This window comes from Misgurnus anguillicaudatus, chromosome 18 (assembly GCF_027580225.2).
Source record: "Misgurnus anguillicaudatus chromosome 18, ASM2758022v2, whole genome shotgun sequence".
NCBI classification, from domain to species: Eukaryota; Metazoa; Chordata; class Actinopteri; order Cypriniformes; family Cobitidae; genus Misgurnus; species Misgurnus anguillicaudatus.
The window spans coordinates 15219019-15241474 of record NC_073354.2 but is presented as its reverse complement, the minus strand read 5'-3'; the positions used below and the strand labels follow the sequence as shown (position 1 = coordinate 15241474).

At 39.0% G+C, this 22456-nt stretch overlaps 1 protein-coding gene across 1 annotated transcript in view; it reads left to right on the top strand.

Moving 5' to 3' along the window:
• The window catches only part of xkr6b (XK, Kell blood group complex subunit-related family, member 6b), a 61962-nt gene extending 39760 nt beyond the window's left edge, over positions 1 to 22202 (top strand). The window contains exons 2-3 of the mRNA XM_055186264.2: positions 17451 to 17647; positions 20732 to 22202. Of these exons, the coding sequence (XP_055042239.1) occupies positions 17451 to 17647; positions 20732 to 21705 (1171 nt within the window). The 3' untranslated portion in view covers positions 21706 to 22202. The remainder of the gene's footprint in view (positions 1 to 17450; positions 17648 to 20731) is intronic.
• The last annotated feature ends 254 nt before the right edge of the window (positions 22203 to 22456 follow it).

Sequence of the window (22456 nt, the reverse complement as noted above, 5' to 3'; positions counted from 1 at the left end):
GGACAATGATCAAGACCCACGTCGATAAAAAAAATGCAGGGCTTGCACAGAGCGATTCACTCGACATCAAAGTACCGTGAGATCAGAGTGCGTGTTTTGCTTGTTTTAAGAAATGTATTAAAAAGATTTAATTTAAAAAGATATATTTGAGATGCAACTGTATATTATTTATAAATATATAGGGCGATTTCAGAATGACTGAGGCACTTTTTGCTTTATGATATGAATTATATTTTATATATACACACACGTAAGTTATGTCTGTTTATGTATTTGTGTAAAATAATGTAAAACGTAAGAATTGTTATTTGCTACAGACACTTGTTAATAGTTTTTTTTTTGTTTAATGTATAGTTTATTATCCATTTTTATGTGTCATAAATGAATAAAAATAAATGTAACACAAATCTTAAAAAATAAAGCTTGAGCATTTGATTTGAATGAAAAAGCATTTTAATAGATTTTAATGTTTAATAATTCTCCGTCCATCTCCGGTCTGAGATTACAACTCCGCCACTTCCGCCTCAGACTGTGTGTCATAAATGAATAAAAATAAATGTAACACAAATCTTAAAAAATAAAGCTTGAGCATTTGATTTGAATGAAAAAGCATTTTAATAGATTTTAATGTTTAATAATTCTCCGTCCATCTCCGGTCTGAGATTACAACTCCGCCACTTCCGCCTCAGACTGTGTGTCATAAATGAATAAAAATAAATGTAACACAAATCTTAAAAAATAAAGCTTGAGCATTTGATTTGAATGAAAAAGCATTTTAATAGATTTTAATGTTTAATAATTCTCCGGTCTGAGATTACAACTCCGCCACTTCCGTCCTCAGACTGTCAGGCTGGGGCTGTCAGTCTCAGACTGTCATGACGTAGGGTTCTGCGCGTCTGCAGTTGGTCCTATCTCGTTTTCAGCGACTAGTACTGAGAGGGGGCCCCCTTGAGGGGGATTCCGATAATAACAGTGTCATTGCACTTTACTGCATTGCATTGACTATCAAAGGGACACAGTTTGTCGTTGCATTTATTCTCAACCAGTCGTTGTCTTGGGGCCCCAGAAAATTCCGGGGCCCCAAGCAATTGCTTGGTTTGCTTGCCTTGTCGCGACGGGCCTGCTTACTATATGTGCTTGTAGGAACTTCACCTCTTTAAGAATCAAATAGGAAAATAGCATGAAGCCATTTTATTATAAAATTATTAATTTTTTGGTGTTTACTGAAGAATAGAAATCACAAACATCTATAATAGATTTGGGTTAACTATTCCTACAACTATTCACAATGTATGATTTTGAATGCAGTAATTGTAATCTTGCACAGTAATAAGTACAGATAGTTTGCAAAATGGGATGATACCTTTGCTTTCTTACTACATGCCTGTAAATTGTATGAATGTGACACAAGGCTTTATAACGTATATTTTAACATATAACACATACGCTTGGTGTCAGGAGACGCCATATGGTTAGCATGCGTCCTTATCCACCTCTAAGCCAACAATCTGATACTATTAACCCATTGAGGTGAGAGGACCTGGCGATGTTGATGTCGAGTGGTGATGATGACTTTTGTAAAAGGCACACAAATCAAAATAGCATAACAGTGTATTCATTTATTGGCTGATTCATTTGTAATTGATTCATTGAGCTCCCCAGGCTTCCTCCCCATGGGAATCAGTTTAAAACAGCATTCCTCAAATTTCACAGGTTTCTCTATGCTAAGGATGTCGGAAAATGGGACACATGAGGCACCCTGATTCATGTTTGTGACAGAGCAAACCTCTGAACGTTTTCATGAAAGTGTTTGCGAGATCATGCAGATGTTTTTCAAGCAAACATTTATCATCGGCACAAAGGCGCGCTAAGACATGAGGTGCCAGGGGAGAGAGGAGCTCTATCAACAATCTTTCAAACACTTCACACGTTCCCTCCTAAGAGACCTTTGCAGAGTAAAGCAGCTGCTTTTCTTTTCTCACATCGCTTTTTTATCACTGCTACATTACAGTGATGCTTAAATAAAGTCTACAGTTATCCCTATAACACCCAACCCTTCCTCTAAACCTTACACCCCCCTGTTCCTTATACTACTTCTGTTTTTTTCACTCCCAAACTCCCCTGTGCATGAGGGCAGAGTGGTTGTGTCCAGTAGGGTTTGTCTGGGTGAAATGGTACGGTCTGATAGATGGAGTGGGCATGAGAGTATGTGTGTGACTGGAATAGTAAAGGAGCCCTAGAAACGCTGAGATGAAGGCACAGAGACAGAAAATTGCATTGCGTATTTGGTGATTAGTTTACCTCATAGGTCTCTTTTCTCCTTTTGCTCGCCTGTTCTCTTCTGATCTTTTTGCCACAGTGTTTCCCTTATCTTCCATATTTTTATATTAGTTTTGTCTGTTTCAAAAAATAAGCCATATCCATCTATTGTCCGTTCTCCTATCCATCTACCCATACATGCATACATAAATCCATACATTTATCTATACACCTACCCATCCGTCCAACCATCCATAACACCATCTATCTTGAAACCATCCACCAACCCACTCGACCACCCATCCATCCATTCTTCCATCCATCTGTCTACCCATCCATTTGTCCAACCATTTTACCACCACCAACTCATCCATCCATCTTCTGTCCATCTATTCATCCATCCATCCATCTTCGAACCGTCCATCCATCCATCCATCTTCGAACCGTCCATCAATATTCTGTCTGTCCATCCATTCATCTTCCGTCCGTCCATCCACACATACATACATCTACACACTCACGTCCAACCATCTATCCAACCATCTATCTTACATACACCCACCTACTCACTCAACCACCCATCCGTCCATTCTTCCATCCATCCATCTACCCACCCATCCATTTGTCCAACCATTATACCACCACCAACCCTTCCATCCATCTTCCGTCCATCTATTCATCATCCATCTTTTGTCCATTCATCCATCCATCCAATTTTGACCCGTCCATCCATCCATCCATCTTCCGTCCATTCATATTCTGTCCGTCCATCCATCCATCTTCTGTCCGTCCATTCATACATACATACATCTACACTCCCACCCATCCATCCAACCATCCATCCAACCATCCATCTTACATCCATCCAACTATCCACCCATCCATCTATCTATCCCCCATTCATTTGTCTATCCATCCATCCAACCACCCATCCATCCAACCACCCATCCATCCAACCACCCACCCATCCATCTTCCGTCAATCCATCCATCTCCCATCCATCCATATTCTGACCGTCCATCCATCCATCTTCCGTCCATTCATATTCTGTCCGTCTATCCATACATACATACATCTACACACCCAGCCATCCATCCAACCATCCATCTAACCATCTACCTTACGTACACCCACCTACCCACTCGACCACCCATCCGTCCGTTCTTCCATCTATCCATCTACCCACCCATCAATTTGTCCAACCATTTTACCACCACCAACCCATCCATCCATCTTCTGTCCGTCTATTCATCCATCCATATTCTGTCCATTCATCCATCCATCCATCCATCCATCCATCCATCTTCGACCCATCCATCCATCCATCCATGTTTTGTCAGTCCATCCATCTTCCATCCATCCATATTCTGTCCATCCATCCATCTTCCGTCCATAAATACATACATACATACATACATACATACATACATCTACACACCCACCCATCCATCCAACCATCCATCTTACATCCATCCACCTACCCATCCAATCACCCACCAATCCATCTTTCGTCAGTCCATCCATCTTTCATCCATCCATATTCTGTCCGTCCATCATCCATCTTTCATCTGTCCATCCATACATACATACATACATGCATCTACACACCCACCCTTCCGTCCAACCATCCATCCAACCATCCGTCTTACATCCATCCACCTACCCACCCAACCACCCACCAATCCATCTTTTGTTAGTCCATCCATCTTCCATCCATCCATATTCTGTCCGTCCATCATCCATCTGTCCATCCATACATACATACATCTACACACCCACCCATCCGTCCAACCATCCATCCAACCATCCATCTTACATCCATCCACCTACCCATCCAATCACCCACCAATCCATCTTTCGTTAGTCCATCCATCTTCCATCCATCCATATTCTGTCCGTCCATCATCCATCTTCCATCTGTCCATCCATACATCCATACATACATACATCTACATACCCACCAATCCGTCCAACCATCCATCCAACCATCCATCTTACATCCATCCACCTACCCACCCAACCACCCATCCATCCTTCCATCCATCTATCTATACCCCATCCATTTGTCTATCCAACCACCCATCCATCCAACCAACCACCCACCCATCCATCTTTCGTCCATCAATCAATCTTCCATCTATCCATCTTCCGTCCATCCATCCATCTTCCATCCATCCATCCATCCATCCATCTTTCATCTATCCATCCATCTTCCGTCCATCCATCCATTCATCCATCTATGCATTCATCTATCTACACCCCTGCCCATCCATCCAACCATCCATTTTACATCCATCCATCTTCCCACCCATTCATTTGTCTATCTATCCAACCAACCAACCAACCATCCATCCAACCACCCACCCATACATTCATCTGTCTATCCATCTTCTATCTGTTCATCCATACATACATCTACACACCTACCCATCTGTCCAACCATCTATCTTACATCCATCCGTCTACCCACCCATCTAGGGAACCATGGCCACTTTAAATGGACCTCCCAAAAGTTATGTTTAGGGGTGTGGAGATAACAGACCAGTGAGCAACCATCATTCAACTACAACGACAACAATGTCAAACACGTTAAAATATCTATTTTAGATTCTATAAGCAAAACTCTTGGATATCCTTTATGTTGTGAACCTCGCATATTTTGATCAGATGGATTTGGGTAGTTTCCAGGTAGACCGTTAAAGAACACACACATCTCCCAAAAATCCTGTATATTTAAACCAATCAGAGGACGACTTTGAATCTTCTGAAGTGTTTCAAGTTAAGTGTGCCGAATGCTTCAGACATTCAGCCAATGGTTCGTAGGTGTGACGTCTTAGGCTGAGACTACCATCCATCCATCTCCAGAACCATCCAACCATCTAGAAAAGGAAAATGTTATTGTTCAGAGGTTGCAAAGTGTCAAAAAGTGTTGCAAGTCTGTCTATCTGGATTTCTTTCTTTTTTGTATATCTATTCATCTATCTATCTGTACACTACAAGTCTTTTATGCCACACAAGAGCAATATATATCTGATTAAATATTTACGAGTAGGGCATAACTACAAACATTTCTATTCTCAAAAGATGTATATTCTATTTTCAAGTTATGAAAAACAGTTAACATTTCAATTTTCAAATTAACCCTGCATTAGGGCCCTACTCACAAATATTGAATGTAACATCACAGATTAGCTTAAAACCAAACATGAATAAATGTTTCATGTTTAATGTTTTCTCATCTGCCTCATAAAACCCCTAAAGAGATTCTGGCTTTTGTTTGTTCAAGTATAGGCAAATTTTAGCATTCCCACTGCTGAGTATAAATTTTACCAGTACTCTCAAGTCAGCTGTTATTTAAGAAAAAATGGCCTTTTTGAGACAATTTAGCTCAGCCTTTGTGCAAAACACTACACTGAAGCCACGCTACTTAGAATGACAAATTGCCTGCTTATAAATGCAGACACCAGCAAATGCTCTGTGTGCTCAGTTAGTGTGCATCTATCAGGCAGAAATGTAATGACCCCTCAGTTTCCAAATGATGTTATTGTATTGATAGTATTAGTAAAGTATTGATATTAATAGAAGTTATAGTAATTGTGGCATAGACACAGTAAACATATAACACATTATAAAGCGTCTGAAATTAAAGACGGGTAGTCAAAGTGTTCTCCTAAAAAGCAAGTAGGTCAACTGCTTTCTTTTAATCCTGGCTTATGACCATGTCTGGGAGATGGAAACTCTCACAGCCCCAAAGGAGGCATAGAAAATCCAACTCGTCTTCCAAAAATTGTCTATATTCTTTTTGTTCGGAATCAAAGTATGCTCAGCTGTCTATACGTCACTTCTGCATTCTCTTTACACTCGAATGTCTTCAAAGCTCAGCAACCACTCCAATCACTCGTGCCCATATTTGGTAAAACAGAGCACACGCATATGCACAAGCCTTCACTGAAAGAAGATATATTTAAATTATAGATTCAAAACTGATTACTTTAGCTGTCACTGTACACGTTTGTACCTAAAGAGGTCATATTAGTACCTCAGAGGTACATTTTGGTACCAGATGTATACATATCTGTACATAAATTGTAAATATTAGTACCCTTTGAAAGGGTTCTACCCCAGTTATAGCCAGGGACTATTTTTTCTGACATTGTAGATGCATCAAAAAAACTCTAAGCATGAAAGCTTGTCCATATTAAACATAATATTCATCAAATAAGCTAGGCAACAAAAATTAACTTAATACTAGCCCACTGTTAGTAGACTGTTTATGTTCGTATTTGATTTAGAGGAATCGCCATCGGCACTAAACTACATTTACATCAGAGTGAAGGATCAGAGTATATCCCGACATAGTCACGGCAGCCTTCCATTGGCTGTGTGGAGAGCTGACTGAAAAGGCCACGCTTCTTACACAATTAGCTTTTCTCCGGGTCCCCAGGGCAGAAAGCAGCGATGCGAATATCCTCTGACCGAGATGATGGACTAGCATGTGAGACACTTTTGTCAAAGATTTCTGCTGTGGAATTAGGACATGGCGGCCTACAAGGACATTTAAGGTGTTTTGAACAGTAAAGGACTGAAGTGGCTTACTGCTAGATTCTTGCACACACAGTTTTTGGAATATAATCAAACATTCAGTTGAAAATAACACAAATTGTATCTGTCCTTGTATGTACTTGGTCTTGGATATAAATGTTGTTTATTACAGAATTGTATCTGTGCTCTTATATCTGTATCCCATATTTTTTGTATATTGTGTATGTTTAATTGTGTATTATTCTGTTAGGGTGGGTTCACTACAGTGGTTCAAGCTGTAGGAATGCCGAAATGACTAATGAAATGCAGAATGCGGACGATGCAAAGTTCGCAAGATGCGAAGTTCGTCACAACATGTATGTAGCCCGTCATGTGTGTGGTTCGTCATTTCAAAATATGTGTTAGGCCCGTGGAGTGAACCTATGTGCATCACGTGTCTTGTCAAAATAAGTGTCTGCTGCAGACGCGTCTAAAGGGTTTATGATAAAAGTGAAGCTCGCGTTTGCCTGATACTCGCATAATCTCAAGAATTAAGTAATGTGAACTAAAACAAGAGGACAGTTTACTGTTAAGGGAGTGTCTTTGTTAATGTGAGCGTCTCTTTTATCATAAACGGTTTTGACGCGTGTGCAGCAGGCACTTATTTTGACAAAACACGTAATGCACATGGTTCCCATGACGTAACAAACACATATTTTGAAAACACGAGCAACACACAGGACACTCCGAACACATATTTTGAATTTGGGCCCCTCAGAAGGGCAGTCAGCAGCCGCCACTGATGAAATGTTAACAGCAAGATGGTCTAACTGTGTATTTCTTGGCAATAACCATTCTGCAACTTACCAACGATGGAAATAAGCTTAGTTATAATAGCAAAATATGTGGGAGAGCATTGCTAAAATATAAATATATTGTTTTGCAATAGGTTGTGTTTCAGTATTAACATTAAATCAACACTAATCAACAGATTTATTAATGAAAAGGTTTAATAACAGTACTGACTTAAAGTTACAATTGAAATGGTTACACTATAAATGCATGAAATGGTAAATAATACAGTTTAGTATATGAGATATTATCTGAGGATAGAGAACAGAGATAAGTTAAATGTCCTCTTGTTTTAGTTCACATTACTTAATTATTTTAGGGCAACAACTTTCCTCCAATTTTGTAAGTAGATTCAACTTTGAATTTACAGTACACCTCCACACCTAAACAGTTCATATAAGTACCAAACGTAAACATATCTGTACCTTAATGGTATATATTGGATTTTTTTAAAGGGTACCGCCCCAGTGACAGTTTGGGATCATTTTTGATAATTTTTTCAGACAGTATAAGTCAGTTTATTTTTTGTTAAAGCTGGAAAAAACTCTTTGGAAAAACCACTCCGAGGAACAAATTCTTGCCTTGTCTGATTTGTACTTTGCAGAAATTACCCAATTTCATTTTTTTCGTGTTTTCTATTAAAAATTTCTGTGCACAAGATGAATTAGCTTGAAAGGCTAAGTCAGAGAATATATATTTTGCTAAAGGGGTAAGAAGAGTAAACTTAATTAAAAATATATTAACTAATTACTTTATTATTGATAGTCTAATTATTTCCTTCTTTAGCCTCTGAAGTAAATTTATCTTCTAACATCGGAGGCAAAAAAATGTGACTGGGTCCAAAACATTTACTGGAGTAGATGGGATTTTCTTGTATTCTGGTGCTTTTAAATTAATAAACAATTGCTTTTATTTATTTATTTATTTGCGGGAGTGCAGCAGGCGAAAGTAGTGAAAACACGAAATGGAGTTTAAATTAGGCTATACGGAGAGCCAAGTGGAATGGATTTAAGAAAGCAGCAGTGTGGAAGTCGAGGGTATAACTGAAATGCGTAACAGAGTTTAATTTATTTGGGCAATCCTTAAAGGGGACATTTCACAAGACTTTTTTAAGATGTCAAATAAATCTTTGGTGTCCCCAGAGTACATATGTGAAGTTTAGCTCAAAATATCATATAGATAATTCATTATAACATGTTAAAATTGTCACTTTAGGTGTGTGCAAAAATGTGTCGTTTTGGGTGTGTCCTTTAACATGCAAATGAGCTGATCTCTGCACCAAATGGCAGTGATGTGGCGTTAGATTAAGGGGCTGTATTATCCCCTTCTGACATCACAAGGGGAGCCAAATTTCAATGACCTATTTTTTCACATGCTTGGGAAGAATGGTTTACCAACCTAAGTTACTGGGTTGATCTTTTTCACATTTTCTAGGTTGATAAAAGTACTGGGGACCCAATTATATCACTTAAACATGGAAAAAGTCAGAATTTCATGGTATGTCCCCTTTAAGTGGAATGGCGCTCTGACAAGTGAACAGACATTCACGCTACATTAGAGAAAAAGTGAGTGGGTCCAACATCATTGGTCTTCAAAAAGTGGGTGGGTCTTGTCCCATCCACATATACTGATTCTGACGGCAATGTCTTCTAACGCTGTTGTCTTTTCCAATGCGGTTGTTCCTAATTGTGGTTATCCTTGTAACAATTATAAACAAATAAGTTACAGTAACTGACGAGAGATGGATGATGTGAACGCCACTTCTTCACTCCCATTGGTAATGGCCTGTGAAAGTTGCTCATCATTTGCATAAAGTTGAACTTCACTCAGCTTCTTCAGCTAGACACGGCCACTTCCTGTGGCCAACGACCACTATCGCTTGTGTCCTAAAGTCGCCAAGTTCCATTGAAATGAACAAGTGCGTGTCGCTCTACCATTGCTAGTGGCAGGTGGTGTGCGTGCAGCTTTAAGATGTTCTGGGACTTTTTTTAATGATCAACATATGCATTTCACCCACTGAATGAATACAAGTGAATTTACAGATATAGGATGATGATTTCTTCAACCCCTCATTTTAACATGCCATCATCATAGTGACCTCATCCTCTTGCTCACATACCCTCCCTCTTCTCAACATGAACTCATGTGATGTAGACTCTAGCTGAGATATGAGCAGGCGGTTGCTAATAGTGACAAAAGACCGTGAAGAGAATCAGAGCGTGATAGACTCACAGCTTCATTGACTGTGAGCCGTGATGCAGCGGGAAACATGCATACACACAAACTCAAACAAATTCACAAATATCTCTTTCTGGTGTATCCAAATGTGCCTATATTCACCCAATATCATGCAATATTGTGTAATGGTAAGGCTTTGGCTGTAACTAGTTGGCAGAGATTTAAGGCCTCTTCTTGAGGTTTTTATTCACTGCATGCTATGTCATAAAAGTGTTGTGCACATGAAAGCTATCGTGCCCTATCGGGAACCATTTATGCCCCACATCTTTGCCATCACAGTGATGTAATGTGAGCCACTTTCATGCTGCTTCTCCAGGGAAAACCGATCGTCTCTAAATCCAAAACTGTCACACTTTTATAAAAGCTCAAATTTAATACGCAGCCATTTGCGTGCTTTTTCCCCTCACGGTGAATAGGACCGCAGCTATAAATACTCAAGATGCACAGGGACCCCGAGATGTTCTGCATAATCAAAGAGACCTTAGCAGAGACAAATAAGCAGGAGAAATGGTACAAGGAGGAAGGAGAGAGAATGAGACAGGAGAGGCGCAGGCGATAAATAATGATTACAACCAGGAATAGGGGAAAAATGGCATCATAAATCAATAGCGAACAGATATTAAAGAAAAAAAGAAAAGAGAAGTCAAAGGAGCATTCAGCAGGTGGTGTAAAAAAATGTGTTTTCCTCAACGAGTCATTTTGTGACTCATCTGTGTATTGTCTAACACACACAAAGCCCACACACAATTAGAGCTTATTTACTTTAATTGACTGCAGAATATAAATAAAACATATTGGGCCATCTTTGCAATGAGTAATACTGTATATAAAAGTGAAAAGGCAGCATTTAATGTTGTTAATTATTTGTAGTGCTGCCATCAAATTGTAAAAATAATTTTCAAACACTCTTTCTGCCCCTTACCTGTTTGCCAATTGTTTTGGTCGAGTAACATCCCTGTTCAGACAAACAGATTGGGTGCTCTTCAATTTCCTCGCACCACCGTCCTCCAACCCGTGACCCGGAAACCGATCGAGCTCAGCCGTCTTGTACGACATCTCAGTTCTTTAATAAGGGAGTGAAGAAGCATCCTGAGAAGTCACAGGTGTATCTTCCCTTGCATCCCAAGTGGGTGGAGCTAAGATTTGTGGTAAGGAAACGAGGGTGCCATGGTGTTAACAATCCTCAATAGCTTGCATTAAATGTATGAATTTGGCAGATATTTAATCCAAAGCATCTTGCAATGAAATTTGTTAAATTTTTATCGAACCCATGACCATGGCATTGGTAACGTCGTGCTTTGACTTACAGAAATATCATCTTTACTTAGCTACACATTACTGGGATATGAGAATGCATGCACTTTAACATTAAATAAGTAAAATATTTACTTAAAAACATTAGTTAATTGGTTACGCTTAGCTCATCCATGCTGCTTGGTGAATACACTGGTGAACCTATAAACTCATATCTATCCAAACAATGTGTAGTCCTCAGGCACAAGTTAATTAGGCAAAGCTGATGCACCATATGTCCAGCTAGACATTAGGCATTAACACTGTTGCATGCATGAAGAAATGGTCTGTGTCTGCGGTGCAGATGGGCAGACATTCTGGCATGACCCGGAACGGCCGAGGCCGTGCAGGATAGCAAACAAGGCGTGAGCGAGCGCTCCCCAAATAATTCAAGGGGAGCCATGTATTAGAGCCAGCGCACAGGTATTTAAATTCAGTACAGGCTGAAATCATACTTACTGTAGGGCTTAAGACTGTTACTTTGGTACAGTACTGATACAGTACTCATACATTATTGATATTTATTGACACCTACAGCAACAAATAAACAGATTTGGGTGACTGACAAAGGGAATTTAATGTGATAAAACACGCTCTTTAGAGCAATTTGTCCATTTAGGGCTATACTGTAGAAACATGGCAGCGACTTCCATATAAGGAGACCCATTGTGTATATAGATAAAATGTGCACGCTTTATTAAGAACCAATGAAATTGGTGACAACAACCCAGGTTTGGTTCAGTCTACTATTTACCCAATCATGGGTTTCAACATCCCGAGTGTATGTTGCTATGGATAGATTACATATTTGTGACTAAATAAGCTCAAACTATCAATAGTTTTCTCTTACAAACGTATCGTAACACTCATTCAATCCTCCCTTCCGCTCAGGCCTACAGCACACAAGTCAAAAGTGGGCTTACCGTACGTGAGTCCACACTGATTCAACATTTAAGGAGCATGTGAGAACGTGGGGGGCAAGGATCATATTGGCTGGTTTGTTTGTTAGCACCCCTGACATTTACCAGGCTAACAGAAAATGTCAGTGAATGCCAAATGTTACCTCTGGTTATGATGCATCTCTTGAAAAGCCTGAGAACTATTGATCCAAAGCTTCACGCTTCTCACCCAATTCAGTTCTTCTCTCACACCGGCCATTCACTTTCTTCTCTCTCCTTTCTCTCCCGCCCTCCGAGGCTCTGTGCTGCTGGGCATCCGATCCGACACCTGTCAAAGATCAGAAGTCATAGGTCTAAATAATGGATCTCATTCACACATTGAGTGAAACAGTCAGCATTTACTTTCCTATGCGAGTTCCATTGATATTGCACGAGACGTGTTCATGCTCGGGAAGAGCAGCTTTATCTTACATCAGCAGCCTGCATATTATACTATAAGAGGAGATGAATAATGTATGACGGGACAAATGCTTTGAGCTCTACCTGAATCAGACAAGCTTTAGATGGAAAACTGGAAGTTGACCTTACTAGCTTCGATATTCTTTTTACGTTCCTATAGCTCAGTTGGTAGAGCATTACATTACCTGTGCGAAGGATCAAATGCCCAAGGCGACTCTGTATAGACCCCCTCCCCTAGAGAATTGTCCGTCTTATAAATTGATGATTGGTTCTTTTAACTGGAAGGCGGGACTTTTGTCGCCAGAGGGGCCGTATTGAGTATTGCATTGTACCCCTATAGTAGTGATCAATCTGGTTTTATCCAATATCTTTAATTAAAACATCTTCCAAATGCAAATGCTTAAATGTACATCACATTTAAGGTTTACTGTGTAGAATAGATTTTGAGTGGTATCTGCTGTGAGACTGTGAATTGCAACCAATGGCTCAGTCCACAGCTTACCCCTACCTTTCGAAACACCTACGGTAGCCACCATAGGACAAACATATTATCGTTTGAGAAAAGTAGGGTGCATCCCAAATCAGGGGCTGGATCTTTCTAAGGATGCGGACTTTGAAGGCAAGACTCAGTATTTGAAGGCTGCAGCCATGAAGTCCACGAAGCGAACTGAAATGAGACGGTCTAGTTTAAAAGTAAAAAGTAAAACGCAACATGCACAATATTGCAGCAATAATTTCACATTACTAAAACATCATTTATAATAGTAAAACAGTGACAAGGACCTTTAATTGGCAAAATATACACTTTTATTTAACTAAAGTCCTGAATGTTTATTTCTAAATATCCAGACGTCAAAGGCCTGCATTGAATCTTCGGATAGCCAAGGCTGTGAAGGATCCATCTATAGATCTTTGGTTTCAGTGGAAACAGGCTGCATTTTGGGGCTACATGTGAAGGAGCCTTTGAATTGGGACAGCTTTCGTCGCAGCCCATTGACGTAATTGGCCTTCAAATACGGCCTTCGAAGGATACATCCCCTGAATTGGGACTCTATAGCAGTTTGTCCGTTAATGGCTACTGTCGAACATGTCGACTACCATGTAAGGAATGTAGATAAAACGGCTCAGGTAATAAAACAATACAGTTTTTGAAACAAATGAATGGGCAAGGGAAGGGATTTTAGACACATAAAATATCTCAGATGGCATTAAATTAAAGGGCACATATTATGAAAATCTGACTTTTTTCATTTTTAAGTGCTATAAGTGGGTCCAACCTAGATTCTAGAAAATGTGAAAAAGATCAACCCAGTAATTTAGTTTTGGTAAACCATTCTGCAAGCATGTGAAAAAACAGGTCATTGAAATTTAGCTCCCCTTGTGATGTCATAAGGGGATAATACCACCCCTTAATCTGCACTATCCAACCACTGCACTCCCATTTAGTGCAGAGATCAACACATTTACATTTAACAGGACACAAAAACTGCAAATTTTTGCTTACACATACAAAGTGGCAATTTGAACATGCTATAATAAATTATCTATATGATATTTTGAGCTAGAAATTCACATATGTACACTGGGGACAACAAAGATTTGTTTTACATCTTTTTACATGTCTCTTGTGAAATGTCCCATATAAAATAAAGAAACATGCCCGTGTACCATTATGTGCTGTGATGTGTAGCAGCAAACTCTGTTTTGGAAAATTAACTCTCACAAAGAAGCATAATACAATAATGTCTTTCTGTTGCCGTTTTAGTGATGTCTGCCACCAAAGTTCCTCCTACTTGTACATAATTAGTGACTCCTGTTGCAGCCATTACGCTTTGCGACAAATACAAAGATTATTATAGTTGTAATTAACTTTATGAGAGCGGTGCATGACAGACGGAGATTAGGATCCATTGAAAACACGTGCACCAGTGAAAGACTGTAAAGGCACGTTGGCTTCAGAAAACCAGCAGTTTCTCCTGTCATTGAGATAAGCTGTCATTTTGAGAAGAACTATGACAAAAGATAATTAGGCTATTGTTAGAGAAAATTTGATGGACAGGATGTTAAATTGTTAAAAAGAATGTGAAAACATAAAACATAATTTTGATACTTAAAAATATTAGCCCACACTACAGTACATGTCTTTATGCGATTTACAGTAATTTACTGTACCATATACAGGTATACGATTACGATATGACGGTGATTTAATTAAAATGTCAAAGGTATTTATTCCCAAATCTTTTTACTCCAGAACTCACCCAGACAGATAAACTTTCCCAAAATCACTATTTTTAAAATGTAAAAAAATAATAAACATTCATTCAGTTTTCCTTGTCACTGTATGAATAAAATATAATTGCTCATTTTATGTGTCTTTAACATTTATTTACGTACAGTACACTGTAGAAAAATGCAGCATGAAATTAAAACTTGTATTGCAAGTCAATTCAACATACTATTTTAAGTTTTGACCTGTGATAAGTTGACACAACTTATAAAAACAAGTTGAAATGCTTTAACTTTACTTTTTATATAGTTACAAGTAACAATAGTACAAGTAACATATAAAATATATTTTGATTTGACATAAAAATGATGCATTTTTCAAAGTGACATAAAATCTATACAAGGCCTGACCCTATCCCTAACCTAAACCTACTCTGAGCAACATGCATGTCCACAATAAGTACAATGTGTTTTCTAATGCAAATACACAATATTTAAAGAAACCTACAATATAATATCTAAAAAATGTAAGTTGATTCAACCTAAAATCTTCACGTATTTTTCACTTAAACATATAAGCTAACGCAAAATTGCTGATCCAACTTTCCACTTTTTACAGTGTGTACATAGTTTTTATTTTTTTGTAACGCATATTTTGTATGCTTTTACAGTCACAACATAGTTACATCATTATGCATTTACATTATTTCATAGTTTTGATGAGTTTGCTATTATTATAAAATGGAAAAAATATCTACCACATTAGTATATATTTTATTAGATGGTAACAAAAATCTGAAGTTTACACCAACATAGGCTTTTCATGAGCCCACAGCATATGTGTCAGTAGCTATTTAATAGTTATTGTGCATGTGACTACAGAGCAGCTGTAGAGGTGTTGTGTACTTAATGTGTACATTCATCTAGAGAGCAGATGTAGTAGCATTCGGTGACTGGTGCGAGTGAAGCTCTCTCATTGTATAAGCAGATGGTAGAGTTATGGTAGTCAGTGAAGTGATGTCACACCTTTAATGCTGAATTAGGACCTGCTGCTGAAAAGTTTTATGAATCAAAATTCATACCTGAAACAATAAAAATGAGAATCAGCTACAATTCAGTGTAGATTAGATTTCGATGTAACTACAGTACATGCGGCTTAATGCGTTCGATAGTCCAGTTAGAGCTGGAGAGTAGGGAGGCAGACCGGGTTGCGCTTACAGACGGTGTTGATGAGTAAACCACGAGGAACATATTGGATGAACAGAATGGAAAAAGCAGAGATGAAAGAAACACAGAGCTACGATGGCAAGAGAGATTAGGATCGTCAACATTGTCATGGACTAAAGCCAAGGAGGCAGAGAGGCATCTGCGACTAACTTTGAAGTTTGTGCATAAGCATGTGCATAATTTCTATGGGTTCTGCAACTGTACTGTGTGTTATATTCCCATATAGCACACATACACCTCGAAGACGTCTATTTGATGTCAGCGTTTACATCTGCAGGACGTTTTTTTTTTTGAGTGTTTGCTCATCTCCGTTTCCTAAAAGATGTCATATAGATAGAAGATGTTGTAGAATAGAATTTATGTAAAATAGCTCTTTCTAAGACCTTTATCAGATGTTTTTACACACCAGATTTATCCAAGATCTCCAGGGATGCGTCCAAAACCTATACCTACTGTATAGTATGGAAGTAGGCGGTTTCGGATAAGTTATCAAAACCACTCATTCATACTGTTACGCATCTTACCAAATCCAACTGTGCGACCTACAGTTTGAAAAGCCCAGGGCTAAGGGATTGTGGGCCGCTTCCCTGTCTTGTTTATGCTGTTTACAGACCTAGAGTTTGTCCCAAAGACAGATGTGAATTCTCACAACACACATTTCAGTGATATTTGTTAAAGTAGTAGGGACATTTTAGTGGTGGCATTTTAAAAAAAAATGCTTGTAGCGTCTTTGAGTAATAAAATGTCTACTCTTTATAGATTATGTTGAGCAAAATTGGTTTTATATTACCAGTGAAGTGAACCCTCTAGTGGCGTAATGATGTCATTACATTTCCTGTTGACCTCAGACTCACATTCCTGTTATTATGACTCATGTCATTTTCTCCTCTCAGTTTCCTGGTTCTTTATTTCTCAGTTTCTCTAATAAAAGTGTCATAATTGAGTTTGAGGTAAGAAATGTGTCAGAGAGAAATGTGGTCCAAGATTGTGGTCCCCAAGTGCTAAATAGTGTGTGGCTGAACGGTGTTGAACCCTAGAAGATAGATATCATAGATAATCAATCCCGGACAGTTGCTGACACAGAACATCCTGTCTCCATCCACACCCAGACAGACGCCCGTCAACCACCGGCCTCAATGGTATAGGTGTCTCCACTCTTACACATGAGTATTATTATTGTGTCAGAGAAAAAGCACAGTGAAGTCCAAACATTTCTTTAATCTCAGAATTGTACATGGTCATTGTGATGTAAATACGAAATACTAAGAACTTTTAGATAAGTAGTTATAAATGTTTTACTTATTATGCTAACTAATTTGTCATTAAAGCATCCTCCCCTCTCTCTTCTGTTTCTTTGTTTCCCCAGCTTGCTTATCATTTTCTTCCCCTGAAATGTAATCTATAAGTCTTTCTATTTATTCCACTCTCATACCACTACTGCTTTTCTTTCCTTCTGTGTCTGCACCTCTGCAGGTACATCAGAACCATGTACCTCGGCATCCAGAGTCGCAGACAGAAGGACAACCAGCGACGCTTCTACTGGGCCATGATGTACGAGTATGCCGATGTCAACATGCTCCGTCTACTGGAGACATTTCTGGAGAGCGCTCCACAGCTGGTGCTTCAGCTCTGCATCATGATCCAGAAGAACCGAGCCGAAAAGCTGCAGTGTAAGAAGTGCCGCAAGGCTTTATACTGAGACCACTGACATTTGTAACCAGCACGGCCTGTGTGTGACAGATGTGATAGCAACTCAATTTGTTAAGGTCATTGGGAAAACTTTAAAATGTTAACAGGAGAAATATAATATATAAAATTAAGCTTTTCAACAGAAACAGTTTCTCATTATGTTCTTGAATCTTTTGACTGCGGTGTAGCAGAATGCAATTATTGGATATTTATTTAGAACTAAGAGTTGTTTTAAAATCGACTTGATTTACTTTGCAGTAGTGTGGGTAATTTGTCAAATGTATTTCACACCAAAGCCTTGCTGCTCTCTGATTAGAAATGTTGCTGAAAATGCACCTTTAATTTTTCATGAGCGTGGCCCAAAGCTCCAGAACAGCATGATGCATGGCAAAATCTGTAGTTAGGTTAGCTTAAGTGACAACAAAATATGACCAACTGGACTTCATAGCTTCGTGTTTTATTAATTCATCAAGTCCAACATGTACTTCAATCATTCAGGAATAGCACACATGATGGCAAAGCCATACTCTGTGCGTGTGGGAAAAGGCTGATTGTGTGTGAATCTGTGTATAATACCCTTCCTGCCCGAGACTTGTGTTTGTGGGGGACAGGGTTTTTTTCTGCTGCGCTGCAGATAATCTGAGGTGTACAGTAGAATCATTTCTCACATCTGATTTGACAGCTATGCCAGCGATGCAGAAGGCTTTATGAACATGGTGAAGTATCAGGTCAATAAGATGAATAGTAAATGTGGCTATATATGCGAAATAAAAGATACATAGTACATGGAGCGTTCGGACAGGACTAAAATCACTGAGAAGCTCTGATAAAAACTTGCTTTACTCCACCTCCCTATGTAAAACTAATCCCGTCCGAATAGTACTCACGAGATAAGATTGAAAAATCAACTCCAATAATTATAAGAAATAATATTTTTTTCAATAGCATTACTCAATGCAAAAATTTTATATATATCAATAAACACACCTTGCATTGTGAATAAATATTTTAATAAAATTAATATAAATATTTTATTAAAATTTTAATATTTTTAAACATTTATTTCTATATGTTTTACCATGCTTTTTATTTACATGTATTCATTTATGTATTTTGATAGAAAATTCTTGTGTAATTTAAACCTATTTGCAATGTAAAAAGATTTTGTCTGTGTGCATATTTATTCAAGTTATTTTTTTAAATAAATGTTTATAGTGTAACATTTTATATAAAATAACTACATTTATTTTTGTACTTTGCTTATTTAGATAATAGATGAATAATAAGAGCTCTGTACATGGTAATGACATATCATGAGCCTCAAACACTATGGTTTCCGCATTCTTATGTAAACCTTGTGCATGCAAAAGACCCCCGGAAAACAGGCCAATCTCAACACCGACTGTGACATTACAGTCTGGATGTATGTCCCAACATTAAATTAATTACAATATTGTTACAACCCTAAAAACAAAGTTATGACTGCTGACGTTATGAGTTATCGTGCAATGTTAATGCTATATTCTACTGCTAGTTAGCTTTTAGGTTCTACTATTCACGTTACAGTTACTTTTGGCAGGTCCATATTGAAAAAACACAAACTTAACATTCAGAAATGTCCATTTCCAATTTTCGAATAATTGATTATTCCTTAAAGGTGCAGTGTGTAAATTTTAGCAACATCCAGTGGCGTAGCGTCTAGGCATGCAGGGTATGCACGTGCAAATGGGCCCGGGCCAAGAGGGGGCCCAGCCCTATGCCCGCCCCAGCTTTTAATAAAAAAAAATTTAATTAAATTTTTATTTGTGGCAGCAATAAATATATTTTTGTATGCATATCATGTGTAGTGATTTCTTATTTCTCCGTATTGTCTAATTTCTTCGTCATTTCTTGTTTGCGTTTATTTTTTTTGCACTCTGCGGCTGCCATAGACTACTACGCCAAAATGTTTTACATGACGCATCACCGCGCCAAAAAAAGGACAACACAGTGTGAGAGGTTACTATAGCAGCTATCTACATGAACATTAAGGATGGACAAATCATAAAAGTGGGGCCTCAAAGAGAAAAGAGAAGACGGAGAAGTTAGTCACGAGTCATAAACTACCCAAAACATTTCGTTTTTCTTTATTTAAATCTACCCTTTAAAGTAAAAAAGTAAAGTAAAAATATTTGACTACCTTATTAAAAGTATATGTTCTTAACAGACCTGCGCGCCACAGTTAACAGTGCCAACAGGCAAGGTTGGGGGGGGCTTTGGCTTAAGGTGGCCCGTAATTTTTTTTGCATATGGGCCCGGGACTCACTTGCTACGCCACTGGCAACATCTAGTGGTGAGGTTACGAATTGCAACCAACTGCGTAGTCCACTGCTCACCTCTCGCTTTTGAAACGCATAGAGAAGCTACGGTGGCGGTCACCCAAAAAACATGTAATCGTTGGAGACAACTTAGTAAAAATAGTTTGTCCGTTAACAGCTTCTGTAGAAACATGGCGGCACAAAATGGCGACTTCCACGTAAAGGGTGTATGTAGATAAAAACGTCTTATTCTAAGGTAATAAAAACATAACGGTTCATTATAAAAAGGTCTTTATACACTGCTAATAATATAGTTTTGTATATTATTTTGCATTTCTGTCAAGAGATCCTTCTAAATATTACACACTGCACCTTTAAAATTTACATCTTCGTCTGATACAGGCTCAAACATCACAGGCTTTGCACACACTACTAAGCTACTGAAATGAGCTGCTCTGAGAAACAGCCAATCAAAGCAGAGCTCAACATTATTATTCATGACTCTTTCAAAAAAGTAATAATAGACAATTTTATTCTAGGGACAAATTCTAGGGTTGTAAATGGATATGTAAAACCGTTTCTGGATAATTTTTGCACTTAATAAAGTTACATACCTGTAGATATCAGAGAACAATGTAACCTGTTGTATCAATGCATTTTTGGCACCTTTAAATAAATAATTATGAAAAAGCAAATTCAAGCGGTAACATTTTCTAATTTATTAATAGTATTCTAATAATTGCATGGCTCTGCTTTTATTTCCTGCAGGTGTGTCAGCAGTTGCGTCTCTCCTCTCTCTCTCCTGGGTTCTGGCCTCGTACCATAAGCTTCTACGTGATTCCCGCGACGACAAAAAGAGCATGAGCTACCGGGGAGCACTGGTGCATCTCATGTGGCGTTTCTTCACTATTTCTTCCCGGGCTCTATCCTTTGCCCTCTTCGCCTCAGTTTTCCACCTCTACTTTGGCATTTTCGTGGTGCTGCACTGGTGTGCCATGGCCTTCTGGGTAATCCACGGAGGCACCGACTTCTGCATGTCCAAATGGGAGGAGGTGCTATTCAACATGCTGGTAGGCGTGGTCTACGTCTTCTGCTGGTTTAACGTCAAGGAGGGAAGGACCCGATACCGCATGGTGGTTTATTATTCGCTGGTGCTGGTAGAAAATACCATTCTGACTGCTCTGTGGTATGCCTACAGAGACCCGGTCACAACTGACTCTTACGCTGCATCGGCTCTCTGTGGCGTCTTCCTGTGTTTCATGTCTGGAGTCGCCTGCATGGTCCTTTACTACGGGGTTCTGCATCCCATGGGGCCCAGGCTAAGGGTGCTGGCCAGTTCCTGCTGTGCTGAGCTTCTCTGGGGTCTCCCTTTACCACCAGAGGCCGAGCCTATGGCACCCACACCAGGTCCTCGGGGCTCCCAAGCTACCCCTACCAGAGCCATGGCTTCAGGAGACTATGGAGAGTCGGAGGAAGCTGCCACAGATACTTGCCTGCCCGTGTTTCAGGTGAGATCCACAGAGCCCACCGATGCAGCGGGCAGGCCCATTCCTCCCGAAGGGCCCCTAATCAAGATTGACATGCCCAGAAAGCGCTACCCGGCCTGGGATGCTCACTTTGTGGACCGCCGCTTGCGGAGGACCATAAACATTCTCCAGTACATCAGCCCCAACGCGGTGGGCATCAGGTACAGGGATGGACCCCTGCTCTACGAGTTGCTCCAATACGAGTCCTCCCTATGAAGGCGTTCAATGCCTCCCTTTTCCATGCCCTCTCTGGTTCTCCACTTCCCTTGGTGCTTTTTTCTTCGAAAATTTTATTTAGTTGTACCCTCAAGTTATGAGAGTGCATCTAAGGTCTACAAAGAGTCTAAACAGAGAATATTCTACATATATTTTGACAAACACAGTATACAGATGGAGGACAAATATTCAGATATACAACATTCCCTAGTTTGGATAGTTATGGTGTGAGTGTTCTACTAATGTGTGTGTGCAGTGTGTAATGTTGTTTATGGCCCTGTGAACTTTGACATTTGCAATGCATGATGGGAATGATGGAGGAACATAGTCTTTAACATCCTCATTCTGATTTCATTTCGACCATTTTGTGCCTACTTTTTTCCAAGCGGATGCGATGATGAATTAAGCTAATGTAAATGATGGCAAAAGATCATTATAAGCTAGACACAATTGCCCATATCTTCCTGCGGCTAACCGGGATACTTTAAACAAAAACTTTAACTTAAACTAAATAAAAATGGAATTTATGAAATTCATAAAACCAAAAGGTGAAGAGCAATGATGTCTATATGGTGAAAAATGTATGTGTTTACCTACCATATAACACTGCCACTGGCATTTTGAACATAATAAGGGCCTTAACATTTTGTATATCTAAGATAGTCTTTGGCCATTGATGGCCATTGGTGCTATCTTCCATTCTGTGATGAATATATAAGGTTAACACTTTACATTAAAGAGTTAGTTTACC